This window comes from Sinohyriopsis cumingii, chromosome 17 (genome assembly GCF_028554795.1).
Source record: "Sinohyriopsis cumingii isolate HCF-2022 chromosome 17, ASM2855479v2, whole genome shotgun sequence".
In the NCBI taxonomy this organism is placed as follows: domain Eukaryota; kingdom Metazoa; phylum Mollusca; class Bivalvia; order Unionida; family Unionidae; genus Sinohyriopsis; species Sinohyriopsis cumingii.
The window spans coordinates 38,969,884-38,997,496 of NC_142977.1; the positions used below are offsets into that span (position 1 = coordinate 38,969,884).

The window sequence follows — 27,613 nt, forward strand, 5'->3', positions numbered from 1 at the left end:
CAAACATTGTGTGGGTAGGTGGATAACTTGTATCAGTAGCTATGTGTATACGTCACTGTACACATCAGTGGAGCTATTTCCCCTTTTAAAACAGAGAAGCAACATAATTTTCTGTCGGTTATTCTACTGGGAATCGATCATTACTCCCCTATTGTTAAAGTCAGATATCATTCTGTCGGAATTCAGCCAGATACCAAGGCTATCTGGTCAACTAAACATGGCAGACCACAAACAAACCTAGTTTCATAAGATTAATGTACTTCCTAATGGCAATTTGATCCTAACTCGGATGAACAGCACACGAGACATAACAGTTCCATTCTTCTCTCAATTACACAAATGAATGAATGAAATTCACTATATGACTTAACTACACTATTTTCAGCGAATACACACATTCAAGTCTTTATCATACATGAAATCATCTAAGATCGGTGAATACAAAAGGATCCTCGTAACTCGTATCAACTAAAGTAATGCATGAAATCTTAGAATACTCAATTCCTATACAAACAAGACAACTTCAGCCAATTCATCAAAATTATATAAAGAAGATTATTGCACGAATTCAGATGAATTCATATCAAGAAAATTGATTTTCGAAGTTAAATAAATTCATGCAAGTCATGATATTGGTATCAACAAATTACATGAAATTGATGCAAATACCACGTGTTTCAAGCTTTGTTCACTTATACTGCCAGAATTATGTCTGTTGACTTTCCAAACATCCGGCCCCTTTGATAAATGTTTTACAAGATAATTTCTTCCAAGTCTCTTATAGCTTCACTCTTGCAGGAAAAATGCTAACTAATTATATTTTTAAATGGGGGCAATATTTAATGCCCAAGAAATTTCATGTGGGAAATGTGCCCCTATTTAGCATAACCAATCAGGATGAAATATACTTACCACCTTTTATTAACTAGGCACCAAAATTGGGGTCAGCCTGACTTCTACTTTCCCGAATAACTATTCTGGAGAATTTCAATTCTGACAGTTCCGATATGAAATCAAAGTTAGCCCTGTCCCTAACAGTCTGTCTGACTGCTAACTAAATGAAGGTTTAAGAATCACATCCTCTCACGACACAGACATCAGAAATCATTGCAGTATAGCAATTTAACACGCACCTGTCCCCATAAATCTAATTAATTGTTCTCTGGGATCAGTCTTATGTCGTGTATTTTAGTCGTACCGATCCAGTGACAACAACTAGACCATTTATCAATGTTCATTTACAAATGGTGAATGGTATACTGTTTTATTTGTGGGCACTTCTCCGTCCTTTAGCTATGTTAAGCTATTGGCCTTTGAAGTGTCCCCCCCACAGCCTTCTGAAAATTTTACAGGCTTATATGTGTTTCTATACTCCCCATAGTGTAGGTATTTGTTTTTCTGTAACAAATCAAAAAGAATTTAGAAGAAAAAGAAAATGTATTATTTTTGTTCATTTGCATTTTATGATTGTACAGTGTCTTGTACTCACAAGGTTCCTGGATCAGGTCCCTTTGTTTTCCTTCCCAGTATATCTTTTTTTGATATTTACTGAATCTCTCCTCAAACACTAGGTCTTGCAGCTGGTTTCTATTATCATGGTCCCTAAGTGTAGTGATCTTGGCCAAGGATTAATCTAATGTCCTGTGTGTGTTATATGTTTATGCTATATTGTTTGGATCATGATAAATCGTGTTTGTGCTAGGAATGGCCATTTCAGATACTTTAATTTGTATTAAAATTTTTATTTACTTACAAAAAAAAATGGTATTAAGTTATAATAGTTGTATAAAATTATGTGTTGTGATGGTTTTCTGATTTCAGTCTAATAATTATTGTCTAAACAGTGACGAGACTATAGAGTTTTTGTGTGTGTGTGTGTGAGAGATCTTTTATTGTATTGCTGCATACATTTGTTTGCCCAGCCCTCCCCCCCCAGTGATTATATACTGTGGGAGGGGTTAGAAATCACTCAGCACTGCATTATGGTTAACAGTACTAAATACAGTACATGTGCTTGAGAAGCCAACCACATAAAAACTTTAACACAGAGTAGGTGGATAGAGATGGATATAGAGATGTTTGGATAGTCATGCACACATACACCAAAGTGACTGTTGTTTTGATCTATTACCAAGGCAGGCTTGACAAAAACTTACAATTCATACCTTTACTTATAATCATGTCTACTATAGATGTAGCTATGTATATAACAACACCTTAGTTCACAGAATGTTTTTTGGCCATGAACAAATTCCAGATGGCTGAAAATTGACCTTGGAAAACTTTTGGAACCACGTCTGTACATGTCCTTTGATGTGTCAGAGTATACTGAGGAAATAACAACTTTATATTGGTGGTGTGTCATTTGCAGTACTCTTGCCTGAAAACCTTTTAACAGTTCAGACTCTCACCTCTGTCTGCGGCGGTTCGAGTCTCAGATTCAGCCAATGTGGGTATGTGAGAAAGCTTGCCAGTAGCTTCTCGTGAGTCGGTGGTTCTTTCTGGGGTTTTCCCGGGTTCTTCCTCCACCATTAATACTGGCCGCCATGTATAGCCTATCATGTGCTGAAAAATGGCGTTAAACCCCACAACAACAACAACAACAGTTCAGACTTTTGGGAAAAAATCGGAGCTAAATTGTAATCATGTTGACCATAGAGCTTGTTGACAAACAGGAATATTACTTTTTGAGTACAAGGTTTCATAATTGTTTTCAAATTTAATTTAATAAAGTATAATGTTGCACATTTCTTTTGTATTATCCCAGTGGGTGTTTTAAGTTGTTTTTGTTTTGTTTTTCTTCAGAATCGTGATGGCATGCTGTCACAAGATGAATTTCGGCAGGGATCAAAGTGTGATCCATGGATAGTACAGGCTTTGACAACGAGATGAATTCCGGGAGGGATCAAAGTGTGATCCATGGATAGTACAGGCTTTGGCAACAGAGGTCAATCCTAGCAACAAACAGTGCTGATGCAGCTGACAATATTTCTGATTCCCATCACATTCCATATCATAACTGTGAATCAGTCTTCAAACCTCTGACTACAGAACATTGTCTTTTTTTGTCTTTTTTAACATGCATAGATACTTAATTCTGAAAGTTGATTAACAAAATCACAAATTCTGGATACTTTTTCTTGTGCAAAAGTAAGTAAATTATTATACCAGTATCTAATGCACAAATATGTATTTTACTGGGAAAGCACAAAAGTCATTTGTTTTTTAATTCATAAAGTATATGACATTGCTTAGTTACTTGGGGTGACAGTAGGTGACTCGGTTGGTAGAGTATTGGACTCTTAATAGAATGGACACAGGTTTGATACCTACTAGGCAAGCCCAGGTTGGTTGTCATGATGTATCATTGGAAGATTGAAAATGCCAATAAAATTCTTGATAAATTAATAGAATACTCATTATTGGAATTTTGACTGAATTTATTTTCATATTTGAATGGTTCAGTCATTCTTAGCTATATTTTTTGGCCACACTCTAATAAAAAAATATTTGCATTCGACCAGATGACTAAATTAAACTCATGTTAAGTGTGAAACCAGATAATCGCATTGAATATCATAAAGTGGTCATCTTGTGATGGAAACTAAAAATGCTTAACAATTTAAAAAAATATTTGCAATTAACTACGAGATATACAACTTTTCATTTAGTTGGCAAAACACTGACTAGTATTCATTCATTATAAATGTAACATTATCCATTTGAGTCTTATTCAAAAAAAGTATGACGGACCCTCAGTATAACCGATTTGAAAAATAAATTGATGCGAAACAACAGCTGCAAAATGAAATTACCAAGAGAACCACGCTGATCGTGAAATACAATCACACGTCTTTGGTCATGGATGCTTGTTTGTGGTCTTGCCACAGCAGCAGTTGTTGGTCTTGGTGTAAATGGAATCATGACAACATCAACTGTTGTAGGTACACCAATCGGTATTGTTGTCATAGCTATATTGATTGTAACTGTTGTCTCTAGTGATGCGAGCAAATCACTTTCGATGTGACTGCATTCCCAATTACATGTATATTCCAAATTAATTGCTGCCTCTAAAAGCAGTCTAAATATGATCGGTAAACTATATTCAGTTACAATCGAAGACAAAATAATTGGTGTGACTGAGTTTGAAAAAGAAATAGAAAATTACAGACAATTATGAGCACAAATAAGAAACAGTGCGGATTTACAGGCAGAGAAAGTCAAATAAAAATCTCAAGTATTTAATCGAAAACACATTAGCTGATAACCAGTACATTTTATTTCCCCTGTAAGTGCCTCGGGATCCAATGAGATGGAATTGGTCATGTGATGAGTCAGTGACTGGTCCAGTGTCAAGGAGTCAGTACTTTGTGTTTTTCTCGAGTTTTAAAATTTAGGGATTTCAGTAATTTACAGCTGAACTTTAATGCAAATTTGAAATCGGCACAGGGCAGAAACTTCCTCCACCGTTTTAAAGGCCTTATACAGTCAAAACTGTACTGTACTTCTTTGTTTCATCATTTTTGAGTGTGTCATCTCTTGCACAGCTTTGCACAATGGCAGAATCAGGATAAAACCGATATGTCAATATGGGGCATGGACTATTGCAATAAATATTGCAACTGCATTTAGCTGATAAGGCCAAAGACTTCTCCATCAAGGGGGAACAACTATGCTAAATGATAGCCCTGTTGTGGCATCAAAATCAAGGTGAAATCCTGCATCTACACATATCGAGACTATGCCATTATCAATAGCAAGCTCGTCACGTGACTGTGAAATCTTGAAAGAGTCATTGACAGAAAATGTGACTTATGCACAACAATGGCAGCACCCAGATGACAGTCTTGTTGAACGGCAAGTGACACACAATCAAGTGATGTGGGACCATCAGCTTGAATTATTGACAAATTTGTCAGCTATGGTAACAACTTTGAAGTCACAAGTTGACTGTCTCAGCCAAAAACCCATGGCTGATATGCAGAGATTTGATGAACCGGTATGGAAACGTGCACGGATGGAAACAGTTCAGCATAACGATGGAAGTGATCTTTCTAACACCAGTGTGGAAAGCGAGAAAGATGTCAATGACTTCGAGCATGGCCTTCAAAACATCACCACCAAATTTACCCTCAGAAAAGTAAGGAAATAACATCCTGAAAGAACTTTCCGACTTTTATGAAATGAATGAACGTTGTAGGCCACCCATTCAAGGAGAGCTAGGCCAAAGTTGTGAATACAGGAGTCAGGGCCCAAATAGCACATGATAAATTTAAGGATCTGAGCAAAAAAACATAATTGCTAAAATTTAAGTGTACCTAAAGTAAATCCTGAAATTTGGGCAAAAATGAACAAAGCTACAAAACAAATGGATGCCAAGCTCCGAAAGTTCCAAGGAACTGTTGCTAAAGCTAGTGTTCCCCTTCTCAGGCTCATGAATGAATTACTACAAAATAAGTTAGACGGTACACCTGCAAATATAAATAAACTGCATGCAGATGCTGGTGATGTATTGCGGATGCTTTCTTCTGAATTTTGTGACATGTCTCATAAGAGGGAAGAACTGATCAAGCCAGATCTCCATGACAGCTATCAATCTCTGTGCACCCCAAAATAAGGTAACTGACCTCCTGTTTGGAGATGATCTGCCTACAGAAGTTAAAAATATTGCAGATGCTCAGCAGATGGAGAACAAAGTGTCTGGAAAGCTTTCAGCTTCAAACTATGGAAGATACTCAAATTATAAAGGTGCTAAAGCAGGAACCAAGTCTTTTTTATTGAAGATGGGGGCCAGGTCCCAGCCCTATCAACGGCAACCATACCAACGGGGAAATGAGACAGACTATGTTAAAATTGGTGGTTGCTGGGGTAGTACTGAGAAAATGAGTCACATCAATGTTTTAAAATTGCAGGCCTGCTTCCTGACATTAAAGTCTCTCTGTGGATAAAATATATAACTTACACATTAGGATCTTCATGGATAATACTGTAGCTGTTGCCTACATTAGGAAAATATTACTAGATCAAATGGCCCATGATGCTTCGTTTTGGTGTATAGAAAGACAGAACTGGCTGATCGTTTGCCATCTTCCTGGCAAGAATAATGTAGAAGCAGATCACCTATCTAGGAATTTCAATGATGATGCAGAGTGGGTGTTAAACAAACCAATCTTTAATAAAATTCATGCAATAATTGGAAAGTTTGATATTGATATGTTTGCCTCTAGATTGAATCATCAAATTCACAAATACGTGTCATATAGATCAGACCCACATGTGTGGGCCATTTATGCTTTCTCTATGACATTTTATATATGTTGCCACCTTTCAGCCTGGTGTTGGGTTTTCTTCAGAAGATAGTAGACGACTGTGCAGAAGTGGTTCTTGTAGCACTATTGTGGACAACACAGCCCTGGTTTCCCTGCCTTTTGCGACAGATTGTTCAGCAATCATACATTCTTCCAGATTCACTTCCTGTTGACCTTGCCTCAGGATCCACTCAAGGAATATCAACTGCTGAAAACCCGGCTAGCTGTGTTTTGCTTATTAGGAAAGCTTTGTTCTGTAAAGTCATGTCCAGACAAGCTGCTAGTCATACTCAACTTGTAGAGAGAATCTACAAGGAAACAATATTGGACACATCTCCAGAAATGGTTGCACTTTTCAGTTGTGAAACATATGGATCCCCTTGATCCACCTGTAAATTTGGTCCTGGGTTTCCTGAGAGAGCTGTTTGTCTCTGGTTTAGGTTACTGAACTCCATCAACACTGCCAGATCTGCTATGTCTAGTTTAGTAAAATTGAGTAGTAGTGTTGACCTAGGTAATAATGTGCTCATAAAAAGATTTTTGAGAGGAGTTTTTCTACCTAGGCCAAGTTTGCCAATATATAGCGTAACCTGGGATGTGAGAACAGTGCTTCAGTGCTTCAGCATCTGGAAAAATTGTTTCCCCTGGGGAACATTTCTTTGAAACAAGTGACTCAGAAACTAATGATCCTGTTGGCCTTACTTATTGACCAGAGATGCCAAACTTTGCATGTCATAAATATTGATGATATTACTATTTGTTCTGATAGTTGTTGTCAGAATTGGGGAACTTTTGAAGCAGAGTAAAACCTAGTCAGCATCTATCACAAATGACTTTTTCTGCGTATCATGATAACAGACTATGTATAGTTGAAACCTTACAAGAATACATCAGTAGAACTTCTTCACTTCAGGGAAATGAGAAAAAATTATTGATAACCACACAACCTCCTTTTAGAGCTGTTGCTAAAAGCACCATAGCTAGATGGATCAAGACTGTTATGAAGAAGGCAGGGATTGATACATCCATTTTTGGGGCCAACAGCACTAGAGCTGCATCAAGCACTGCAGCAGCTAAAATGAAACTGTCTTTGCATGCTATTATTAAAACTGTAGGATGGAGTAATGATTGTACTTTCTGCAAGTTCTATCCTAAACCTGTATCGGATAGCTTAGATTTCAGTAGTGCTGTGCTTGGGAAGTCCCAGCTATAAAAACTTTTGATTCAATCTCAGATGCTTATATGTTGTTCTTTATAGTTTTATCTAGTATCACAAGTATATATTTTACTTTATTTTTTCTACATTGTTGTGCTTGGATGCGTAAACTCTGAAATCTCATCCCGAGGCACTTGCAAGGGAAATAAAATTTCACAATTAAACAAGACTTACCAAAGTCGCAGTTTGATTGGGATTTTATGGACACATAAGTGCCAGAGGGATCACATGCCCATCCATATGCAAATTAATTATCTACATGCAGATCTCACACTATGTTGTTCTCTGAGGCATCCAGGATGATCATGTTCTAAAGACTCATCACATAACAAATTTCATCTCATGTGATCCCTCAGGCACTTACAGGTTCATAAAATCCAAATCAAACTGCAACTTTGGTAAGTCTTGTTTAATTGTGAAATTCATGCATTTGCCTGAGTCTGCTGAGTCAGCATGTAATGATTGCTACTATAGGCTTGCCTGAATAAGTACACTGTACAGGATTTCGTTTCTGCAGTCACAGCAGAGTAGTACCAGAGGATGGCGTTTTTCCCATTTTGGAAACCATTTGGTGCACTTCTATCCAGATGACTCTACCCCCCCACCAAAAAAAACCTGACTGACGTCACACGTTTGTGTGTGTGCAAAAAACAAGATTGCTAAACATGCAACAGTCACATATATAGACTATGTCATGGGTCAAAGGCAAAAATGGATGGCAGTGACCCAAGGCGAACAAAGAGCCCAAAACGGCCCATTCATAGTCTTCTTCTTCTTATTATTTTTATTATTATTTATGGTCACAACTTCATGTTCATGTTGTTAAAATGCAAATACCACGATAAAAAATTATTCTTAATACAGAAATAAATATACCTACCAAATTGTGTTATAGTTTCATAGTCGTCTTCGTTAAGATGTTGCTCGCAAACGTAGCTAAATTTACTTGGTGTTGACCGCTTTTTAAATCCTCCACCACCACGCCTTGTGGCATGCATTCACACAATCGGATGTTCTTTATTTTTAGGAAATGTGTCCACCCTTCTGCGAACAATTTGGCATGATAAATTTGTTTTAGGTATGAATTAATAATTTTGTTATTCAAATGTCAAATGCTTACTGCACAACAATAGACCCGCAATGTGAGACCAAATCAAAAGCATTCTGGAGGAGGGAACCACTTGCCTGCAGCGAAGTCTGAAAATATCGATTGGGAAAACAACCGGCCATGTCCCTCACTAAAGAATATTTCTAAACTATATGAGTGAATTGGAGAGGTCTCTGATTCTATTACAGACCCCTTGAATTATATTACATTCGATTACAGAGGTCTAAGTTGGCCAAAAGCATCAAATCATTGGCCATGGTATGGTGGGCTACCAGGCCAATGACCCTAGCAATCCTGGACATTGTGTTCCATGTGTGCCTATTGCCAGATTTCTCCACGAGTCTGAAAATTGCCAGTAAAGCCAAACCTAACAATGAAGAAGTAGCAACTATGTTCTGAACCAGCTCTGATGTGGAAAGGAAAACATGTGTCCACTTTATAAAACTGTGAAGAACAGACATTTGAACATCTGCTATCTTTTTGTCAAGGGCTGGGAGATCACTACTGATGGTATCTGAGTTTTACACCTAGATGAAAATGTCACTGGAATTTGGCTTTCTGAGAAGAAAGCCTTATAGTTTATGGGTCACCAATACTTCACAAAAGTTGGGTCATTGATCACCTTAATTCTAGACGATTGGGGAACAAGCCAGAAAGACTGTGTCTCTTCCTCCTTGTCGAGATCTACCGATTCTTTAACTTTATAGTCCTGAGTAGCAGTAGGGGGTGGAGAGAGATCTGAAGTAGCCAACACCCTATAAAAGTCCTGGACAGTGGTTATGAAGTTAAAATTCAGTCATTTCTGTGGTAGGATCTGAGTTTGGCTGATTTGAAGGAGTTGCATCAAACCAAGTCCCAGTCTGGGTCTACCTGCAGCTCTGGAGAAGCCCTACCAGGTGGCATCAAAGACTCAATTAGAGTCCCTTTGAAAATGTCACTAGCTCTCCCTTGTGGACAAGCAGTCCAGTACTGCTGGAACTGCAAGCTGGTTTGCCTGGCGAATGGTCAGCCTGGATGCTGGAGATATAGATGATGGTCTGGTTATCACTGGTACTGGCCACTGCAGAGGCCTGGCTGGATGGACAGACTTCTCACTGAAATCTCCATAATAGTAAGGGTATGTTACTGATGGTAGGCTAAAATATTAGTTGGCTGGACTGTTTCAACAAAAATGTCCCTATGTTCGGTTGGCAGGATGGCCAGCAATAGTGTAGTTTTATTATGCATTGGATCCAATAGATCTGGTACAAACCTCATGCAACCTGACTTACAAGCCCTAAGGTCATGCTCAGACATGCAGGGGTGGGGACTTACGCCCACTGCGCTGCATAAAATTGGGGGGACATTCCCTCAATGAGTTGGAACTGCAAGCAACAAACTAGTTGGCTGGGCCATCTTCTCAATAGGTCCCCCATGTTGGACAGTTGGTGATGGCTCTACGGCCAGTAACATTGTGTTAGTATGATCCAATGGATTGACCTTGATGATATGTGTTTGAATTGTGCTCATGCAGGAAGTAGTATTGTTTTAATCATTCAAGTGTCCAACCTGTATTATTGGCATAATTTAAGTACCCATGATGCCCCCCCCCCCCCCCAAAGAAACGGCAAAATTGATATCCAGGACAGGAAATGAAAGCCAGTTTTTGCCTTTCTTCCCTTTTTTATTGCATATTCATTGTCTTTGCATCCATTAAATGCTAAATCACTTTGATGCTGTTTTTCTTTCTTAAAAATACTGAAATATTTCATCACTTGCAGTACTTAATAGATCATATAAAATTTAATTCTCTCATAAACTTTAAATAATTTTTAAAAATTGCATTTCTAACCTTTTGCTTTGATCAAGTTAAAGATCAATAATTAAAACCATCCCTGCAGGATAAAAAAATGTGCAAAAAGAAAAATAATTTTAAAAAATGTTATATATAGAATAAATGAATAGCACTTTGAAGGAGGGAAAACCCTCATTTCGGACCAGTTTCTTACACCAACAAAACCAGCTTTAACAAACACACATGCACCCAACACCATTGCAGACATGCAGATCAAAAGGCATAGTATACAAAAAAATAATTTAAAAAATTGAAGAAATATTTATACATGTATCAGAATCTTTCACTGGTCATTTCTATGTGCACAAAGAATGTGCATCATATATTCCATTTGCCTGCCTTAAGTGGTTGCTGCTTAACTGTGCTGGCAAGGTCCCCCAAAAATAACTTATCAAAACATTTGAATAATATGTTTAACAAAATGAAAACTTAATGCAGTGGCCTTAAAATCTAATTTTATCTACATATAAAAGAAAATATAACATTCAACCTCAATTTGGTTTTGATTAATCATATAAATAAGGTTTTTGTCACAAAAAACCCCACATCCAATGAGTTAAAAAATGTTTTCAACAATTGAAAAGTTGCTATAATGGCCTGAAAAACAATATATGTATACAAATATGGTGATCTACATATGCATTTAAATATGCTAGCCAAATTTCACTTATCAAGTAATATTTGATAATGTTTTACAATGTTCAATCACATACATAAACAATATAGAGAAAGCTAAATTGAAGCTTCTGGCCCTGTACAAAGGACTTCATCAGCAGATTGATTTAATCTCTACAGACTGTTAACATCATCCAAGGGAATAGTGAGAAATGTTAACAGTGTCTCAGATATACAGCAGGTTGTAACGGCCCAAAGATACAGTATGGCCAGGGCAAACATTGTGGACATGCTGTGATACTTCATACGAGCTTGAACTTGGTCTTCTATGTTCATTAAATCTTGCTTTCAATGTCCTTTCCGTTTTCCCAATATAGTCATGATGGCACTGTCTTTCACCCTGTCAGTTTTGCTTGTGAAGTCCTTAGTACAAGGAGGAAAGCTTCAGGTTAGCTTTCTCTATTATAATGTTTATGTATGCGATTGAACAGTTTAAAACATGGGACAGATGGAAAAGACAAGGTGTGCCTGCTGCATGCTATGGGCAAATAAACAGTTCAGAAGTGGAATGTAACAGCTCCCATAGCTGCAGTGCCCTCTTATAATGCATAACATAATGTAACAAGGATGGTACAAAGAAATTAGGCTTCAATACACCATGACTCTAAAGACATACAATACTGGCTATTTTAAACTTGTTTAATGAACCACTCAGATGCCTGTCACTTTAAGGACTTGCTCAGATCCAGTGTAATAACACATTCTCATGTCAGTAACTTGGGAAATAGGACACTACCAAAAACTGCAAATCTGCAGTGCTTTAAGTTTTGATGTGTAACAGTGAATATTTCATTTGCAGTAAAACCTATCCAAACTAATTTTGTTGGTACCAATTCTGTAAGTGTATACTGAAGTCATATACCTGCTTATAATGGACAGAATCAAATTGTCTTCAGAATGTCCACTAAAGACAGGTTTTACTAAAACTTGTACCTACAACCCTGAAATTTATTTGATGGTGCAATCAATAATGTTAATTCTTTTAAAACGATACAGATAATCAACAAGAAATTGGATTGGATTTCCAGAGTGAAAAATTAACGAGTTTTAGTCTTAAATTCATCACTTGATGAATACCATCACATATCGCTTATCATTGGCACACACATTTTATAGGAATGTATATATAGTATTGACCTGCAGTTAGAATGGTAAGTACATGCACTGTCATTCATCTATGTAATCTAGTAAAGACTATAGAACACAGATAAGTCACCTGGTTAGTAGTAGCATAAATGGGACAAAGTGATATAGCCTGTGTCAATAAAGACTGATACACTAATCTTTGCAAATCTTGTGTCTGTACAATTATCTCCATTTACATATTTTGTATAAATGATATTATTTTGACAAAAACATCGAGGAAAACTATGAAAAACAAAATGTGTTTGTGATTTGGATTTTTAACATAGCTTTAACATTTTTCTAGTCATAATGCTATCAGTTCTGTAGTGTGGTAGTTTATAGTGATGTCTAGCACTGGGGCATCATGCCGCAGAGATGTAGCATCATGTCATACCCAGTCACATTATCATGACACCAGGCCAACCAGTCCTAACACTAACCTCTTAATGCTGAGCACCTAGCGAGGCAGCTGTACATACCATTTTTATGTCTTTAGTATGACTTGGCCAGGGTTCGAACCCAATAAGAAAATGATAATATACTACAGACCTTCATAATTTCAACCCAAGTATATGATATGAATGTAAAAAGTGGCACATGACTACTGCATATGGGAGGACACAAAACACATCAAACAATAACATAAGCCCATTCCTTTCAATGGTATCGAAGTAGAGGAATTTTAATAAATTTATAAAAATTAACAAAAAATTTATTTCCTTTTACTTTTTATAAAAAATAAATATATATTTCAGAGGCTATGATCATTGTCCATCCCTAAGCCAGATCTTACTAAATGGATACCAGAGGACTCAAGCTAATTTGAAGTGACACCAAGTATTGCCACTACTGCAAGCGTAGATCATGCATCAGTAATCACCTTAATTAGCTACTACATCTGTGGCTTCACAAGAAATGTATACAGTTCATTCTTCTCCTCACTGGCATGTACAATACAAATATATGTTAATCAAGCACATAATTTTGGTCACAGTGACCTGGTTGTAGTGGGTAGTACTAAAAGAGATGCATCTGATTATCAAGTTTTATTATACTAACAGCAACTAAGAAATGAGCTTTAAATGCAAAGATTCAAGAAAATCATGAGCATAAAATATAAGTCAAAGATACTTCATTTCACAACATGATGCACAACCTGCCCAAGTTTCATGGTTCTAGATAGAAGAGTATGCTTACAGCCAAATGCAGAAACTAACCAAAGCCATTTGCTGCAGGGAAGTAGTACCAATAAAGATGCATATCATCTCAAATTCATGATTCTATCATGAATAGTGTTTGATAAATGATATGACAAAATCTAACCCAAAGATGTGAAGAATAAAATAAGGCCCATTATGACCTATGTTTACAATGAGGGTGTAGTGCTCACTGACAGATATCACCTCTTTCAGGAATCTAGATAAGATGGTGTGTGTGTGTGATTTGGATTTTTAACGTAGCTTTAACAACTTTTCAGTCATATCGCCATGATGTCTGCAATGTGAGTTTACAGTGATGTCTAGCACTGAAGCATCATGCCGCAGACATATAGCATGATGTCCCACCCAGTCACATTATCCTGACACCAGGCCAACCAGTCCTAACACTAACCTCTTAATGCTGAGCGCCAAGCAAGGCAGCTGTTAGTACCATTTTTGTAAGCCTTTGGTATGACTTGGCCAGGGATCAAACCCATGACCTCCTATATCCGAGGTGGACACTCTAACCACTAGGCCACCGGAGTGGTACTAGATAGGATGGAAAAATGTATGTAGTCATGAGGTAAATACAAGAACTGGTAAAATGAAGGTCATATACATCTTCTTTGGAGGAATAGGTTTGGTACTACCAGAGATGCATAGAATTATCTAGTTTAATGATTCTAGCATTAACAATGCTTAAAACTAAACTTTCTTAACAGTTTCTACAAAAAATTAAGCAACATAAATTTTTGTGACGGTAAGCTGGTCTTATATGAAAGCTAATGTCAGTAAATCTGTATTGTATGATGTAGCAACATCAGCAAATCTGTCTTGTTTGAACGTTACCAACTGTACCAATGTCATCAAGTCAGTCTTGTATGAAAGTTACCAACTGTACCAATGTCATTAAGTCAGTCTTGCATGAAAGTTACCAACTGTACCAATGTCATTAAGTCAGTCTTGCATGAAAGTTACCAACTGTACCAATGTCATTAAGTCAGTCTTGCATGAAAGTTACCAACTGTACCAATGTCATTAAGTCAGTCTTGTATGAAAGTAATCAGCTGAATTAATAATATCAGTAAGTGTCTTGTATGAAAGCTTTTGGCTGTACCTATATCAGTCAGTCTGTCCTGTATGAAAGCTTTTGACTGTAGTAATATCAGTAAAGTTATCAGCTAGAGTCTGTCTTGTTTAAAAGCTTTCAGCTGTACCTATGTCAATAAGTCTGTCTTTTTATTTAAGCTATCAGCTAAAGTGGTGTCAGAAAGTCTGTCTTGTATGAAAACTTTTGACTGTATTTATGTCAGTCTTTTTTTTATGAGAGCTATTTGCTGTTGTAATGTCAGTAAGTCTGTCTTATATGAAAGCTATAAGCTGTTGTAATGTCAGTAAGTCAGTCCTATATGAAAGCTATAAGCTGTTGTAATGTCAGTAAGTCAGTCTTATATGAAAGCTATAAGCTGAATTAATGTCTGTACGTCTGTGTCCTGTATGAAGACTTTTGACTTGTATGAAAGCTATCAGCTGTATTAATGGGTGAAGTTTGATGATGTTACCAAATTTGAATATTCCTTGTGTACTTAATCATATGTGCATCAACAATGCACATAAATTACAAAATTAGCCATTCCTTGACAATTTGTAAGAAATTTCCAAAGCCCTTGTTAACTCATTAACCCCTGTGTTACCTCAGTGTCCTTGGGAAAGGCACTTAGATATTTAATCATCAATCCAACCAACCAACTCACATCTATTTATTTTTCACTTATATTCAACTCATGTGGCTTATTTAAGTTTTACACCCAATTTTACTGAATGACTCGCATGATATACATTCATAGACTCAGTGATGCCTTAATGTAACATCACCTCAAAATAACAGATTCCTGTGCATAAAAAAACACTTCTATCCCTCCCCATGTGGATAAAATTACACCAACTCACTGAAATGCCACCTAAGTTTAACAACTATCTTGTAATGATAAAAAGTCATTAGCAAGAGACTCATATAAAGCAAAAAGGTTCATCCACAATTTCCTCATCTCTGCAAACTTTTGATAACAAGAAAAAATTACAATTCATCATGTTTTTGTGGTGGAAAATCCCAGAAAGCTGTTGGTTTGTTCTGCACATCTCTTTCTCTTTTGATAAATGCAGTGAATGTAGATATACAATTTCCAATGAAGTAGTCTGCTTTTCCCAGAATGGCCATTTCTACCTGTGGGTATGGAGGGTCATGTTTCACAAACTTCACCTGAAAATAATAGATGTTAGCAAGACTACAAGGAATATTAGAAATGTTTGGCCATTACATTTCTTTACATCCAACATTTTGACATTACCACTTTACCCATGGATAATATTATTAAAACGGACATTTAATCCTAGATTATTATTATTAATATTATTATTAATATTTTTATTAAAACTGACATTTAATCCTAGATTATTATTATTAATATTTTTATTAAACCTGATATTTAATCCTATTACCACACTAACACAATATATTATTATTATTATTAAATCATACATTACCACATTAATCCTAAATATCATTATTAATAATTATAATTAAACCTGACATTTAATCCTAGATATTATTATTAATATTAATATTTTTATTAAACATGACATTTAATCCTATTACCACACTAACACAATATATTATTATTAATTATTATTAAATCATACATTACCACATTAATCCAAGATATTATCATTAATTATTATTAAATCATACATTACCACATTAATCCTAAATATCATTATTAATAATTATAATTAAACCTGACATTTAATCCTAGATATTATTATTAATATTAATATTTTTATTAAACCTGACATTTAATCCTATTACCACACTAACACAATATATTATTATTAATCATTGTTAAACCTGACAATACCACATTATTCCTAGATATTATTATTAATTATCATTAAACCTGACACTACCACATTAATCCAAGATATTATTATTAAACCTGACATTAGCACATTAATCCAAGATAGTATTATTAATAATTATTAAATCATACATTACCACATTAATCCAAGATAGTATTATTAATTATTATTAAATCATACATTACCACATTAATCCAAGATATTATTATTAATTATTATTAAATCATACATTACCACATTAATCCAAGATATTATCATTAATTATTATTAAATCATACATTACAATATTAATCCAAGATATTATTATTAATTATTATTAAATCATACATTACCACATTAATCCAAGATATTATTATTAATTATTATTAAAACATACATTACCACATTAATCCAAGATATTATTAATTATTATTAAATCATACATTACCACATTAATCCTAGATATTATTATTAATTATTATTAAATAACACATTACCACATTAATCCTAAATATCATTATTAATAATTATAATTAAACCTGACTCCAAGCGTAATCTGAGTATGCAAAGTGTATTCTATACATTGAGCATACTGTATACAAAATATGCATATACTTTTGCTACTAACCTGGATCTGTTGCTGGTTAAAAGTCTTGGCAAGAATGGGAAAATCCATATGGATTAGAACCAGAATACAAACACAAAGCTTACTGACAAAATATTTATGTTCAACAGTCACTATAACTAGTCTACATGTCTAATTTTTGTTGATTGATCGTGATGTCCACACATTCTGAAATTAAAAACTCATATTCTTCTTTTCAAACTTGTAAAGCAGTGTTGATTTATCCTTTTTCTGATCTGATATGTTCTTAAGTTTAAAAAGATCCAGCTGGTCAAACAATTTTCAGTCATATAACATCCACAAGTCACACTGTAAAAGCATGTTTCAATAAAGAATCTGGTACCATATTCTTTAAAACTACAGACTGGTCCACTACCTAACTATATTATCAATATAATGAATTTGTGAAAATTAAAGACAATGACAAATTAAAGAAACCTGCATGTTTTCTTAGAAATTTGTCACATACAATTGCTCTAATTATATTATCAATATAATGAATCTGTAGGCAAAGTTTCAAATTAAAGAAACCTGTCTGGTTTTTTTTGAAAATTTTTATATACAATTCCTATCAACAGAAAATCAGGAAAGTATGTGTAGGTCTGGATGAGCAAATTTACTCTTTTTCTTACACAGCAGCCTTTGTTTTCAGAATGTTCTTTAATTTATATGTTGAGTGAGATTAAAGAGATGATAATAAAAATGACAAGCACAACTCTTTTTTGCTTTATTTTTTAAATATTTTTAATGTACCTGAAAAGCATAATCCTTATACAGGTGAGACATAATTATGTGTGTGTGATTAGGATTTTTAACATAGCTTTAACAATTTTTCAGTCATATCACTACGATGTCTGCAGTGTGGCAGTTTATAGTGATGTCTATCACTAGGGTATCATGCCACAGACATGTAGCATGATGTCCCACCCAGTTACATTATCCTGACACCAGGCCAACCAGTCCTAACACTAACCTCTTAATGCTGAGCACCTAGTGAGGCAACTATCAGAACCAATTTTTTAAGTCTTTGGTATGACTCAGCTGGGGTTTTAACCCACGACCTCCCACTTAATTAGGTATAAAAGCGTAATGATTGTCATGTATGCATTAGCATATTTAACCCCAAGTATTATTGTTAAACCTGACAATATCACATTAGCCCTAGATATTATTATTAACCTGACAATATCATATTAGCCCTAGATATTATTATTAAACCTGACAATATCATATTAGCCCTAGATATTATTATTAAACCTGACAATATCACATTAGCCCTAGATAGATCTGTTCAACCTGACAATATCACATTAGCCCTAGATATTATTATTAAACCTGACAATATCACATTAGCCCTAGATATTATTATTAAACCCGACAATATCACATTAGCCCTAGATGGATCTGTTCAACCTGACAATATCACATTAGCCCTAGATATTATTATTAAACCTGACAATATCACATTAGCCCTAGATAGATCTGTTCAACCTGACAATATCACATTAGCCCTAGATGTTATTATTAAACCTGACAATATCACATTAGCCCTAGATATTATTATTAAACCTGACAATATCACATTAGCCCTAGATGGATCTGTTCAACCTGACAATATCACATTAGCCCTAGATATCATTATTAAACCTGACAATATCACATTAGCCCTAGATATTATTATTAAACCTGACAATATCACATTAGCCCTTTATTATTATTATTAAACCTGACAATATCACATTAGCCCTAGATAGATCTGTTCAACCTGACAATGTCACATTAACCCTATATATTATTGTTAACCTTGACAATATCATATTAACCCTAGATATTATCACCAAATCTGACATTATAACATCAACCCTAGATATTATTGTTAAACTTTACATTTATTATAAAACCTGATATTACCGTACCCAATTAACCCTAGATATTATAAACCTGGCATTGGCACATCAACCCTAGATGTTATAATTAAACCTGACAATACCACATTAACCCTAGATATTATTAACTCTTAAAAGGGATCATTGATCTCTGAATAATCTGACAACATATTTTAACAATTTCACAACATAATGACTGGGTGTCTTTTTTAATATGTGTTTGCTTCCTTCCTTGAAACGCAAAGTTCAATAAGTGGTCTTTTATCCAAAAATTCAATAGCATGAATAACGGGCTGCCAATTCAATGCCAGATTTACCCTCTGCCAAAAGATTAATATCAGTTATTTTTAGCAAATGTATACTACTGAGATAAGCGTTCAACACAAAATGTAGTTCTAATTAATGAAATGAATGTCCCTGTCTACCAGTTATTAAAGTATATATTTTAAGTTGTTTTTGTCTTGGGTTTTATGCCATTTCTCTGCACAAGCTAGGCATACATGGCAAAACTGGTGGTGGAAGAATCCGGGAAAAACCCTGGTAAGAACCACCCACCCATTGAAAACTACTGGCAAGCTTACTCACTTACTACAAGTATATTATGAGCTGTAATTTTACTTTTTTTAAAGAAAAGAAGCTTCCAGAGAATTTTGTGTTTTCAATTAAGCAAAGAATGTGAATGATAGTCTCACAAGTTTCAAAAAATAAATGCATGGATACAGAATATTTCTGGTCTAATCTGTAAATAAAGCCAAATTCTGCAGATTGAATGTCACTGTCAAGTCCATTACCAGACTTGCTAATTGCATAAGAATGTCACTGGGCAAGTCCAATTCAAGACTTCCTATTTGCACAAGAATGTCATTGGGCAAGTCCATTACCAGACTTGCTATTTGCATAAGAATGTCACTGGGCAAGTCAATTACCAAACTTGTTATTTGACGTCATTGGGAGCTAAGAGGTCTACCAGTGCACATTATAGAAACTGAAAGCAAAACTAGTGACAGTAAATGTCACAATATAAATGTATGACATTTAGTGTTGTTTACACTATTTACAGGGCAGTAATGTCGGCAGTCAACATCACATTATGACTTTTAACCCCGCCTTTATATGTAATTCACCATCCAATCAACTGTGATATCTACCAGTGTTTACTATACTTAAAAGTCTCTATACTTGGGAGTAAGATTTATGACATGGCCTCATGAAGGACAAAAACATGGCACTGAAGGACATAGCATAACAATTATACTCTTTTGGACTGTAACAAACAATCTTCAAATCACATCGCTTGATTTTCTGTGAATGTTGTGAAAAGAATGTGTGAAAGAGTAGTCACTACAATATTTCAGTTGATTCAAAGAAAAGGCCTCACACGTTTATACTAACTGGTATGAAACCTATACTTCCTGCCTACAAAATGTGAGTATGATGATAAATTAAAAATGCGTCCTACTTAAAATGTAGGAACTGCAATGGATCTGGGGTTAGCAAGATGGTCTCATGACCAAATGGGTGCAGGTTTGAATCCTACCAATGGACCAGCCCAGGGCAGCTACTATGGAGTGTCATTGGGCAAGGCAATTTAGTCCAATTGCCTTGGCACTAAATAACTTATTTGTGTTGCTGTGCATTAAAGCACCAAACCAAAACTTAGATTGCAAGTAAAAGTTCCACTTATCATTCACCATGTTCTTAATCTCTAAAACTAAGAGAACTTACCAGAGATAATATCAGTGGGACAGCATAGACTTTTACACAGATAAGACTCATCTAGAGCTGTACTGTGGTGATGGGGACCATGATCATGACTCATAACTTGAAATCTATTATATGTCACTAACTGCCACTTTTGTCATTGGACTTTTTACACTTTCTCCAAGACTCCAGTGGAGGTGGTGAAATATTTTACTCTCCTTGCAGATTTTTATCATATTGGCAACTTATATATCAAATGTGGTGAATTTCCATTATTCTGTGGTTACTGAGTCAGAGACAGATGGAGAGTAACAATATTCTTGATGCAAAAACATGAAAATAAAACTAGCAGAACCAAAGAGGAGGATATTGTATCTTTATCATATACACAAAGCATTTTAGTTCTAACCTTCTCTTCTTTAACTACGATGAAAATGTTGATAATCTGATGTATTTACCCCCTCAAATGCGGAAGACAGCTTGCCAATCAGGTCCTTACTGTCTGTGGCAATAAAAACCTTCATGACACCAGACTGGTCCAGTTGTTTTTTCACATCTCTAATAATGGTATCATCAGACTGGTAGCACATCTCCATAGTGGCACGACCATGTTCATTCCTGTAACCAAGGCACTGAGCTGCAGCAAATAGTAGGGGACTGTCCTTTACATGGCGACAGGCATTTTGCTGAAATTACAAATTAGCATCTCAGCAAACTCAAACATTGTTCCTAAACTTAAGAAAAGTAAACATCACTAAACCATCTAAAATGTTTTAAGTGTGGATTCTTGTAAAGTATAAACTTTAAACATTAGAGCTTGAATTCATTAGACATTTTTTAAAAATGTGCAAACTCAATCAATCTGCAAACAACAAACCCAAACAGGACATTTATTACTTTACCAAAAATGTCTGATAGTTCTAAATGTCATTAGATAAAACATTTAATTTTATTTGGGCACAATTGTTTTTTCTAACATTTCCTTCAGAATTTCATGGCTTTCATGGTCAATGGGAGAGTTGTTGTTGTTGTAGGGTTTAATGCCATTTTTCAGCACAAGATAGGCTATAAATGGTGGCCAGTAAAACTGGTGGAGAAAGAACCCTGGAAAACCCTGGGAAGAACCACCAACCCACGAGAAGCTACTGGCAAGCTTTCTCACGTACCAACGTTAGCCCAGCCTGAGACTCTAACCCACACAGACAGCGGTGAGATGGCAGTGATCCGGAACAGTGAGTGCTTTAGACCACTCGGCCACTTGGGGCCATGGTCAAAGGGATAGAACTCTTTATTGTAATGGTGGTACTGAAAATAAACTGCACACCAGTATTTGTGCAAATTTAATTTACCCTATTTGTTAATGAAAAAGTACTGTAGATTGACAAAATTATTTCCTCGGTATTAAAGAACTTCTATCTTACAAAATCAGAACCAAGACGTAAATGTATTCCGAGGAAGGGCTGATCTTGAAAGTTGTTACTGATGAACTGTTTGGCCTGCTCCTCTATTTCTTCTGACCACTGCATGTAGCGCTGCAGTGACCGATGGTGTGCCTGAACTGGGAATGGTCCAGGGGCCCCTGTAAAAGCCAACACAGGGTACTTACTTGCTGGAAACCTGAAATAGAATCAATAATGTACCAAAGAAAAACTAAAATATAATGCCTCAGCCACTCCAATTTTCTGTAACACAAATCAAGCAGTTCCTACCATTTTGTGATGAAATGCACTGTTAAATTTGTATGAATGGCAGATTTTGGTGTTATCTTTTAGATTATTATTATCATTCCTCTTTGCATATCGCTACAGAAAACAGACTTATCTTCTTCAGTATCTGAACACAGGGCTACCATAAGCATATTGGGTCACACATACAGTAAATATGAATGTAAGACTGACATATTGGGTCACACATACAGTATACATGAATGTAAGACTGACATAAGCATATTGGGTCACACATACAGTAAATATGAATGTAATGCTGACATATATTGGGTCACACATACATTATACATGAATGTAAGACTGACATAAGCATATTGGGTCACACATACATTATACATGAATGTAAGACTGACATAAGCATATTGGGTCACACATACAGTAAATATGAATGTAAGACTGACATAAGCATATTGGGTCACACATACAGTAAATATGAATGTAAGGCTGACATAAGCATATTGGGTCACACATACAGTAAATATGAATGTAAGGCTGACATAAGCATATTGGGTCACACATGATGATGATGTTTGTCCATCAGTGTCAATGAGGACCATTCAATCATCAATTCACTTGGTGGGGGGGGTGTCCAGAGATGGCTGATCAGTCAGATCTGGGCCAGAAAAGTCTGTTGCAGTGGGGACATGGATGTACAAGTTGCTGACTGGGAGTTGCAAAACTGCTGTTCCTGGATTTGTGCAGATCCCGTTTCTCAGCCGCATCCACCAGTCTTTTCAGCTCAAAGGCTGCCGCACCAGCATTGACTTGACTGCGCCAAGCAGATCGATCAGCAGCGACATTCTCCCACCTGTCAGGGTCAATGCCTAAGTTCTTCAGCGAGGCCTTGAGGGTGTCCTTGTACCTCTTTTTCTGACCACTGTGAGATCGCTTACCTTGCTGTAGCTCTCCAAAGAAGACCTTCTTAGGTAGGCATTCTACCAGCATGGAGACAACATGGCCAGCCTATCGGAGTTGTGACTTACACAGCATGGTGTGAATGCTTGTCATGCCAGCCTGAGTGAGCACCTCTGTGTTTGGTACCTTGTCCTGCCATCTGATTTTCAGTAGTTTTCTCAGGGAGCTCACATGTAAGTTGTTCAGTTTTTTACATGGTGGCTATACACAGTCCATGTCTCGCAAGCATAGAGGAGGGTGGGGAGAACAACTGCTGAGTAGACTTTGAGTTTGGTGGCAAGCTTGATGCCTTTCCCATCCCAGACATTTGAGCAGAGTCTGCCAAATGTTATGCTGGCTTTGGCAATCCTGATGTTGACCTCATCATCTATGTGGACTGCTTGTGAGAGGGTGCTGCCAAGGTATGTGAACCTGTCTACATTTTTGAACTTTTGGCCATGGATGGTTCCAGGTAATCTTCTCCAGGAGCTGGCTGATGCAGAACCTCAGGCTTGCTGGTAGAGATGGTGAGTTCGATGTTGGTGCACACTGTGGAAAAAAGATTCATGCTCTTTTGCATGTCTGCTTCCATGCTGGATTTGAGGGCACAGTCATATGCAAACAGGAGGTCACAAACGTTCTCAACTTGGACTTTGGTTTTGGCTTGAAGCCTCCTCAGGTTGAACAACTTCCCATCCAGATGGTATTGAAGACCTACTCCCTTATCACTATCCTTGAAAGCATCCATCAACATTACAGAGAACATGAGACTGAAGACAGTGGGGGCTAAGATGCATCTTTGTTTCACACCATTCGTAACTGCAATGAGTTTGGAATAGTTCCCTGGTCCTGGACTCGGGCAAACATGCCATCATGAAAATGCCTCACCATTTCAATGAAGACTTTTGGACATCCAAATTTGGCCATGATCTTACAAAGGTCTTCCCAGCTGACAGTGTCAAATGCCTTAGTCAGGTCCACAAAGGTGGTGTATAGCTGGACATTTTGTTCAAGATACTTTTCTTGCATCTGCCTGGCAGTAAAGATCATGTTGATGGTACCTCTCTCCTTTCTGAAGCCACACCAACTTTCTAGCAGTAGGCCATGATCAAGGTACTCTGTGAGTCTGTTCAGCAGAAGCCTGGCAAGGACCTTGCCTGTGATGCAGAGTACAGACATTCCTCTATGGTTGTCGCAGGATTGGCGATTGCCTTTGCGTTTGTAAATGTGGATGATGGATGCATCTTTGAATTCCTGTGGTATGTGTTTCTGCTTCCACATCCCACAGAACATCTCTCTTAGTCTTTCCACTAGCTTAGGCCCACCAGACTTGTAGTTCTCAGCAGGGATGGAGTCTGCTCCTGGAGCTTTCCCACTAGACAGAAGTTCAATGGCCTTATGAGTTTCCAGCACTGTTGGAGGGTCAACCAATCTCTTGTTGATCTCCACCTGGGGTAGACGGACATATACTGGGTCACACATACAGTAAATATGTAAGACTGACACATATTGGGTCACACATACAGTAAATATGAATGTAAAGCTGACAGGGATTGGGTCACACATACAATAAATATGAATGTAAGACTGACATATTGGGTCTCAAATACAGTAAATATTAGTGTAAGACTGACATATATTGGTTCACACATACAGTAAATATGAATGTAAGACTGACATAAGCATATTGGGTCACACATACAGTATACATGACTGTAAGACTGACATAAGTATATTGGGTCACACATGATGATGATGTTTGTCCATCAGTGTCAATGAGGACCATTCAATCATCAATTCACTTGGGGGGAGGGGGTGTCCAGAGATGGCTGATCAGACAGATCTGGGCCAGAAAAGTCTGTTGCAGTGGGGACATGGATGTACAAGTTGCTGACTGGGAGTTGCAAAACTGCTGTTCCTGGATTTGTGCAGATCCCATTTCTCAGCTGCATCCACCAGTCTTTTCTGCTCAAAGGCTGCCGCACCAGCATTGACTTGACTGCGCCAAGCAGATCGATCAGCAGCGACATTCTCCCACCTGTCAGGGTCAATGCCTAAGTTCTTCAGCGAGGCCTTGAGGGTGTCCTTGTACCTCTTCTTCTGACCACCGTGAGCTCGCTTGCCTTGCTGCAGCTCTCCATAGAAGACCTTCTTAGGTAGGCATTCTACCGGCATGGAGACAACATGGCCAGCCTATCGGAGTTGTGACTTACACAGCATGGTGTGAATGCTTGTCATGCCAGCCTGAGTGAGCACCTCTGTGTTTGGTACCTTGTCCTGCCATCTGATTTTCAGTAGTTTTCTCAGGGAGCTCACATGGAAGTGGTTCAGTTTTTTAACATGGCAGCTATACACAGTCCAGGTCTCGCAAGCACAGAGGAGGGTGGGGAGAGCAAATGCTACATAGCCTTTGAGTCTGGTGGCAAGCTTGATGCCTTTCCCATCCCAGACATTTGAGCAGAGTCTGCCAAATGCTATGCTGGCTTTGGCAATCCTGGTGTTGACCTCATCATCTATGTGGACTGCTTGTGAGAGGGTGCTGCCGAGGTATGTGAACCTGTCTACATTTTTGAGCTTTTGGCCATGGACAGTGACAGATGGTTCCAGGTAATCTTCTCCAGGAGCTGGCTGATGCAGAACCTCAGGCTTGCTGGTAGAGATGGTGAGTTCGATGTTGGTGAACACTGTGGAAAAAAGATTCATGCTCTTTTGCATGCCTGCTTCCATGCTGGATTTGAGGGCACAGTCATATGCAAACAGGAGGTCACAAACGTTCTCAACTTGGACTTTGGTTTTGGCTTGAAGCCTCCTCAGGTTGAACAACTTCCCGTCCAGATGGTATTGAAGACCTACTCCCACATCACTGTCCTTGAAAGCATCCATCAACATTACAGAGAACATGAGACTGAAGACAGTGGGGGCTATGATGCATCCTTGTTTCACACCATTCGTAACTGCAATGGGTTTGGAATAGTTCCCTGGTCCTGGACTCGGGCAAACATGCCATCATGAAAATGCCTCACCATTTCAATGAAGACTTTTGGACATCCAAATTTGGCCATGATCTTACAAAGGTCTTCCCAGCTGACAGTGTCAAATGCCTTAGTCAGGTCCACAAAGGTGGTGTATAGCTGGACATTTTGTTCAAGATACTTTTCTTGCATCTGCCTGGCAGTAAAGATCATGTTGATGGTACCTCTCTCCTTTCTGAAGCCACACCAACTTTCTAGCAGTAGGCCATGATCAAGGTACTCTGTGAGTCTGTTCAGCAGAAGCCTGGCAAGGACCTTGCCTGTGATGCAGAGTACAGACATTCCTCTATGGTTGTCGCAGGATTGGCGATTGCCTTTGCATTTGTAAATGTGGATGATGGATGCATCTTTGAATTCCTGTGGTATGTGTTTCTGCTTCCACATCCCACAGAACATCTCTCTTAGTCTTTCCACTAGCTTAGGCCCACCAGACTTGTAGTTCTCAGCAGGGATGGAGTCTGCTCCTGGAGCTTTCCCACTAGACAGAAGTTCAATGGCCTTATGAGATTCCAGCACTGTTGGAGGGTCAACCAATCTCTTGTTGATCTCCACCTGGGGTAGACGGACATATACTGGGTCACACATACAGTAAATATGTAAGACTGACACATATTGGGTCACACATACAGTAAATATGAATGTAAAGCTGACATGGATTGGGTCACACATGCAGTAAATATGAATGTAAGACTGACACAGATTGGGTCACACATACAATAAATATGAATGTAAGACTGACATATTGGGTCTCAAATACAGTAAATATAAGTGTAAGACTGACATATATTGGTTCACACATACAGTAAATATGAATGTACGACTGACATATAATGGGTCACACATACAGTAAATAAGACTGACATATTGGTTCACACATACAGTAAGTATGAATGTAAGACTGACACATATTGGGTCACACATACAGTAAATATGAATGCAAGACTTACATATATTGGTTCATATGTTCAGTAAATGTGAACATAGGATTGACGTTCACATTTACAGTAAATCTGAACACAGGATTGATTCACATAAAGCAAATCTGAATGTAGGACTCACATCCATACTGATTCATACATACATAAAATCTGTGTACATATCGGTTCACAAGTACAGTAAATCTGAATAAGAGTGACATGCATACTAGTTCACATGTACAGTAAGTCAGATGTACAAATAACATTCACCTGTAAAGACTAACTTAGCCAATACAGCTGAACCTTTCAGGCACTATATTTAAAACTAAAACATTTGCAAGACCTTTAAAATGAACATTAATAAACCTAAAGTTACATTATCATAAAGTTATATCTACATATCCATCACAAAAACTATCTAATGACAAATATTTTCTTTAAAAATGCAAAATGCAACAAAATGGATACATT

The 27,613-nt window shown here is 37.0% G+C and overlaps 2 protein-coding genes across 3 annotated transcripts in view; one reads left to right on the forward strand and one right to left on the reverse strand.

Moving 5' to 3' along the window:
• Positions 1 to 3,617, forward strand: part of LOC149778457 (uncharacterized) — a 139,860-nt gene extending 136,243 nt beyond the window's left edge. Inside the window, exon 7 of the mRNA XM_089939299.1 lies at positions 2,806 to 3,617. Within this exon, the coding sequence (XP_089795425.1) occupies positions 2,806 to 2,892 (87 nt within the window). The 3' untranslated portion in view covers positions 2,893 to 3,617. The remainder of the gene's footprint in view (positions 1 to 2,805) is intronic.
• A 7,293-nt stretch (positions 3,618 to 10,910) lies between these two features.
• Positions 10,911 to 27,613, reverse strand: part of LOC149778459 (GDP-fucose protein O-fucosyltransferase 1-like) — a 49,486-nt gene continuing 32,783 nt past the window's right edge. For both annotated transcript variants that reach the window (XM_089939297.1, XM_089939298.1), the window contains exons 6-8: positions 21,994 to 22,189; positions 21,031 to 21,258; positions 10,911 to 15,725 (exon numbers count right to left, since the gene is read on the reverse strand). In XM_089939297.1, coding sequence (XP_089795423.1) covers positions 15,543 to 15,725; positions 21,031 to 21,258; positions 21,994 to 22,189 — 607 coding nt within the window. In that variant the 3' untranslated portion in view covers positions 10,911 to 15,542. The remainder of the gene's footprint in view (positions 15,726 to 21,030; positions 21,259 to 21,993; positions 22,190 to 27,613) is intronic.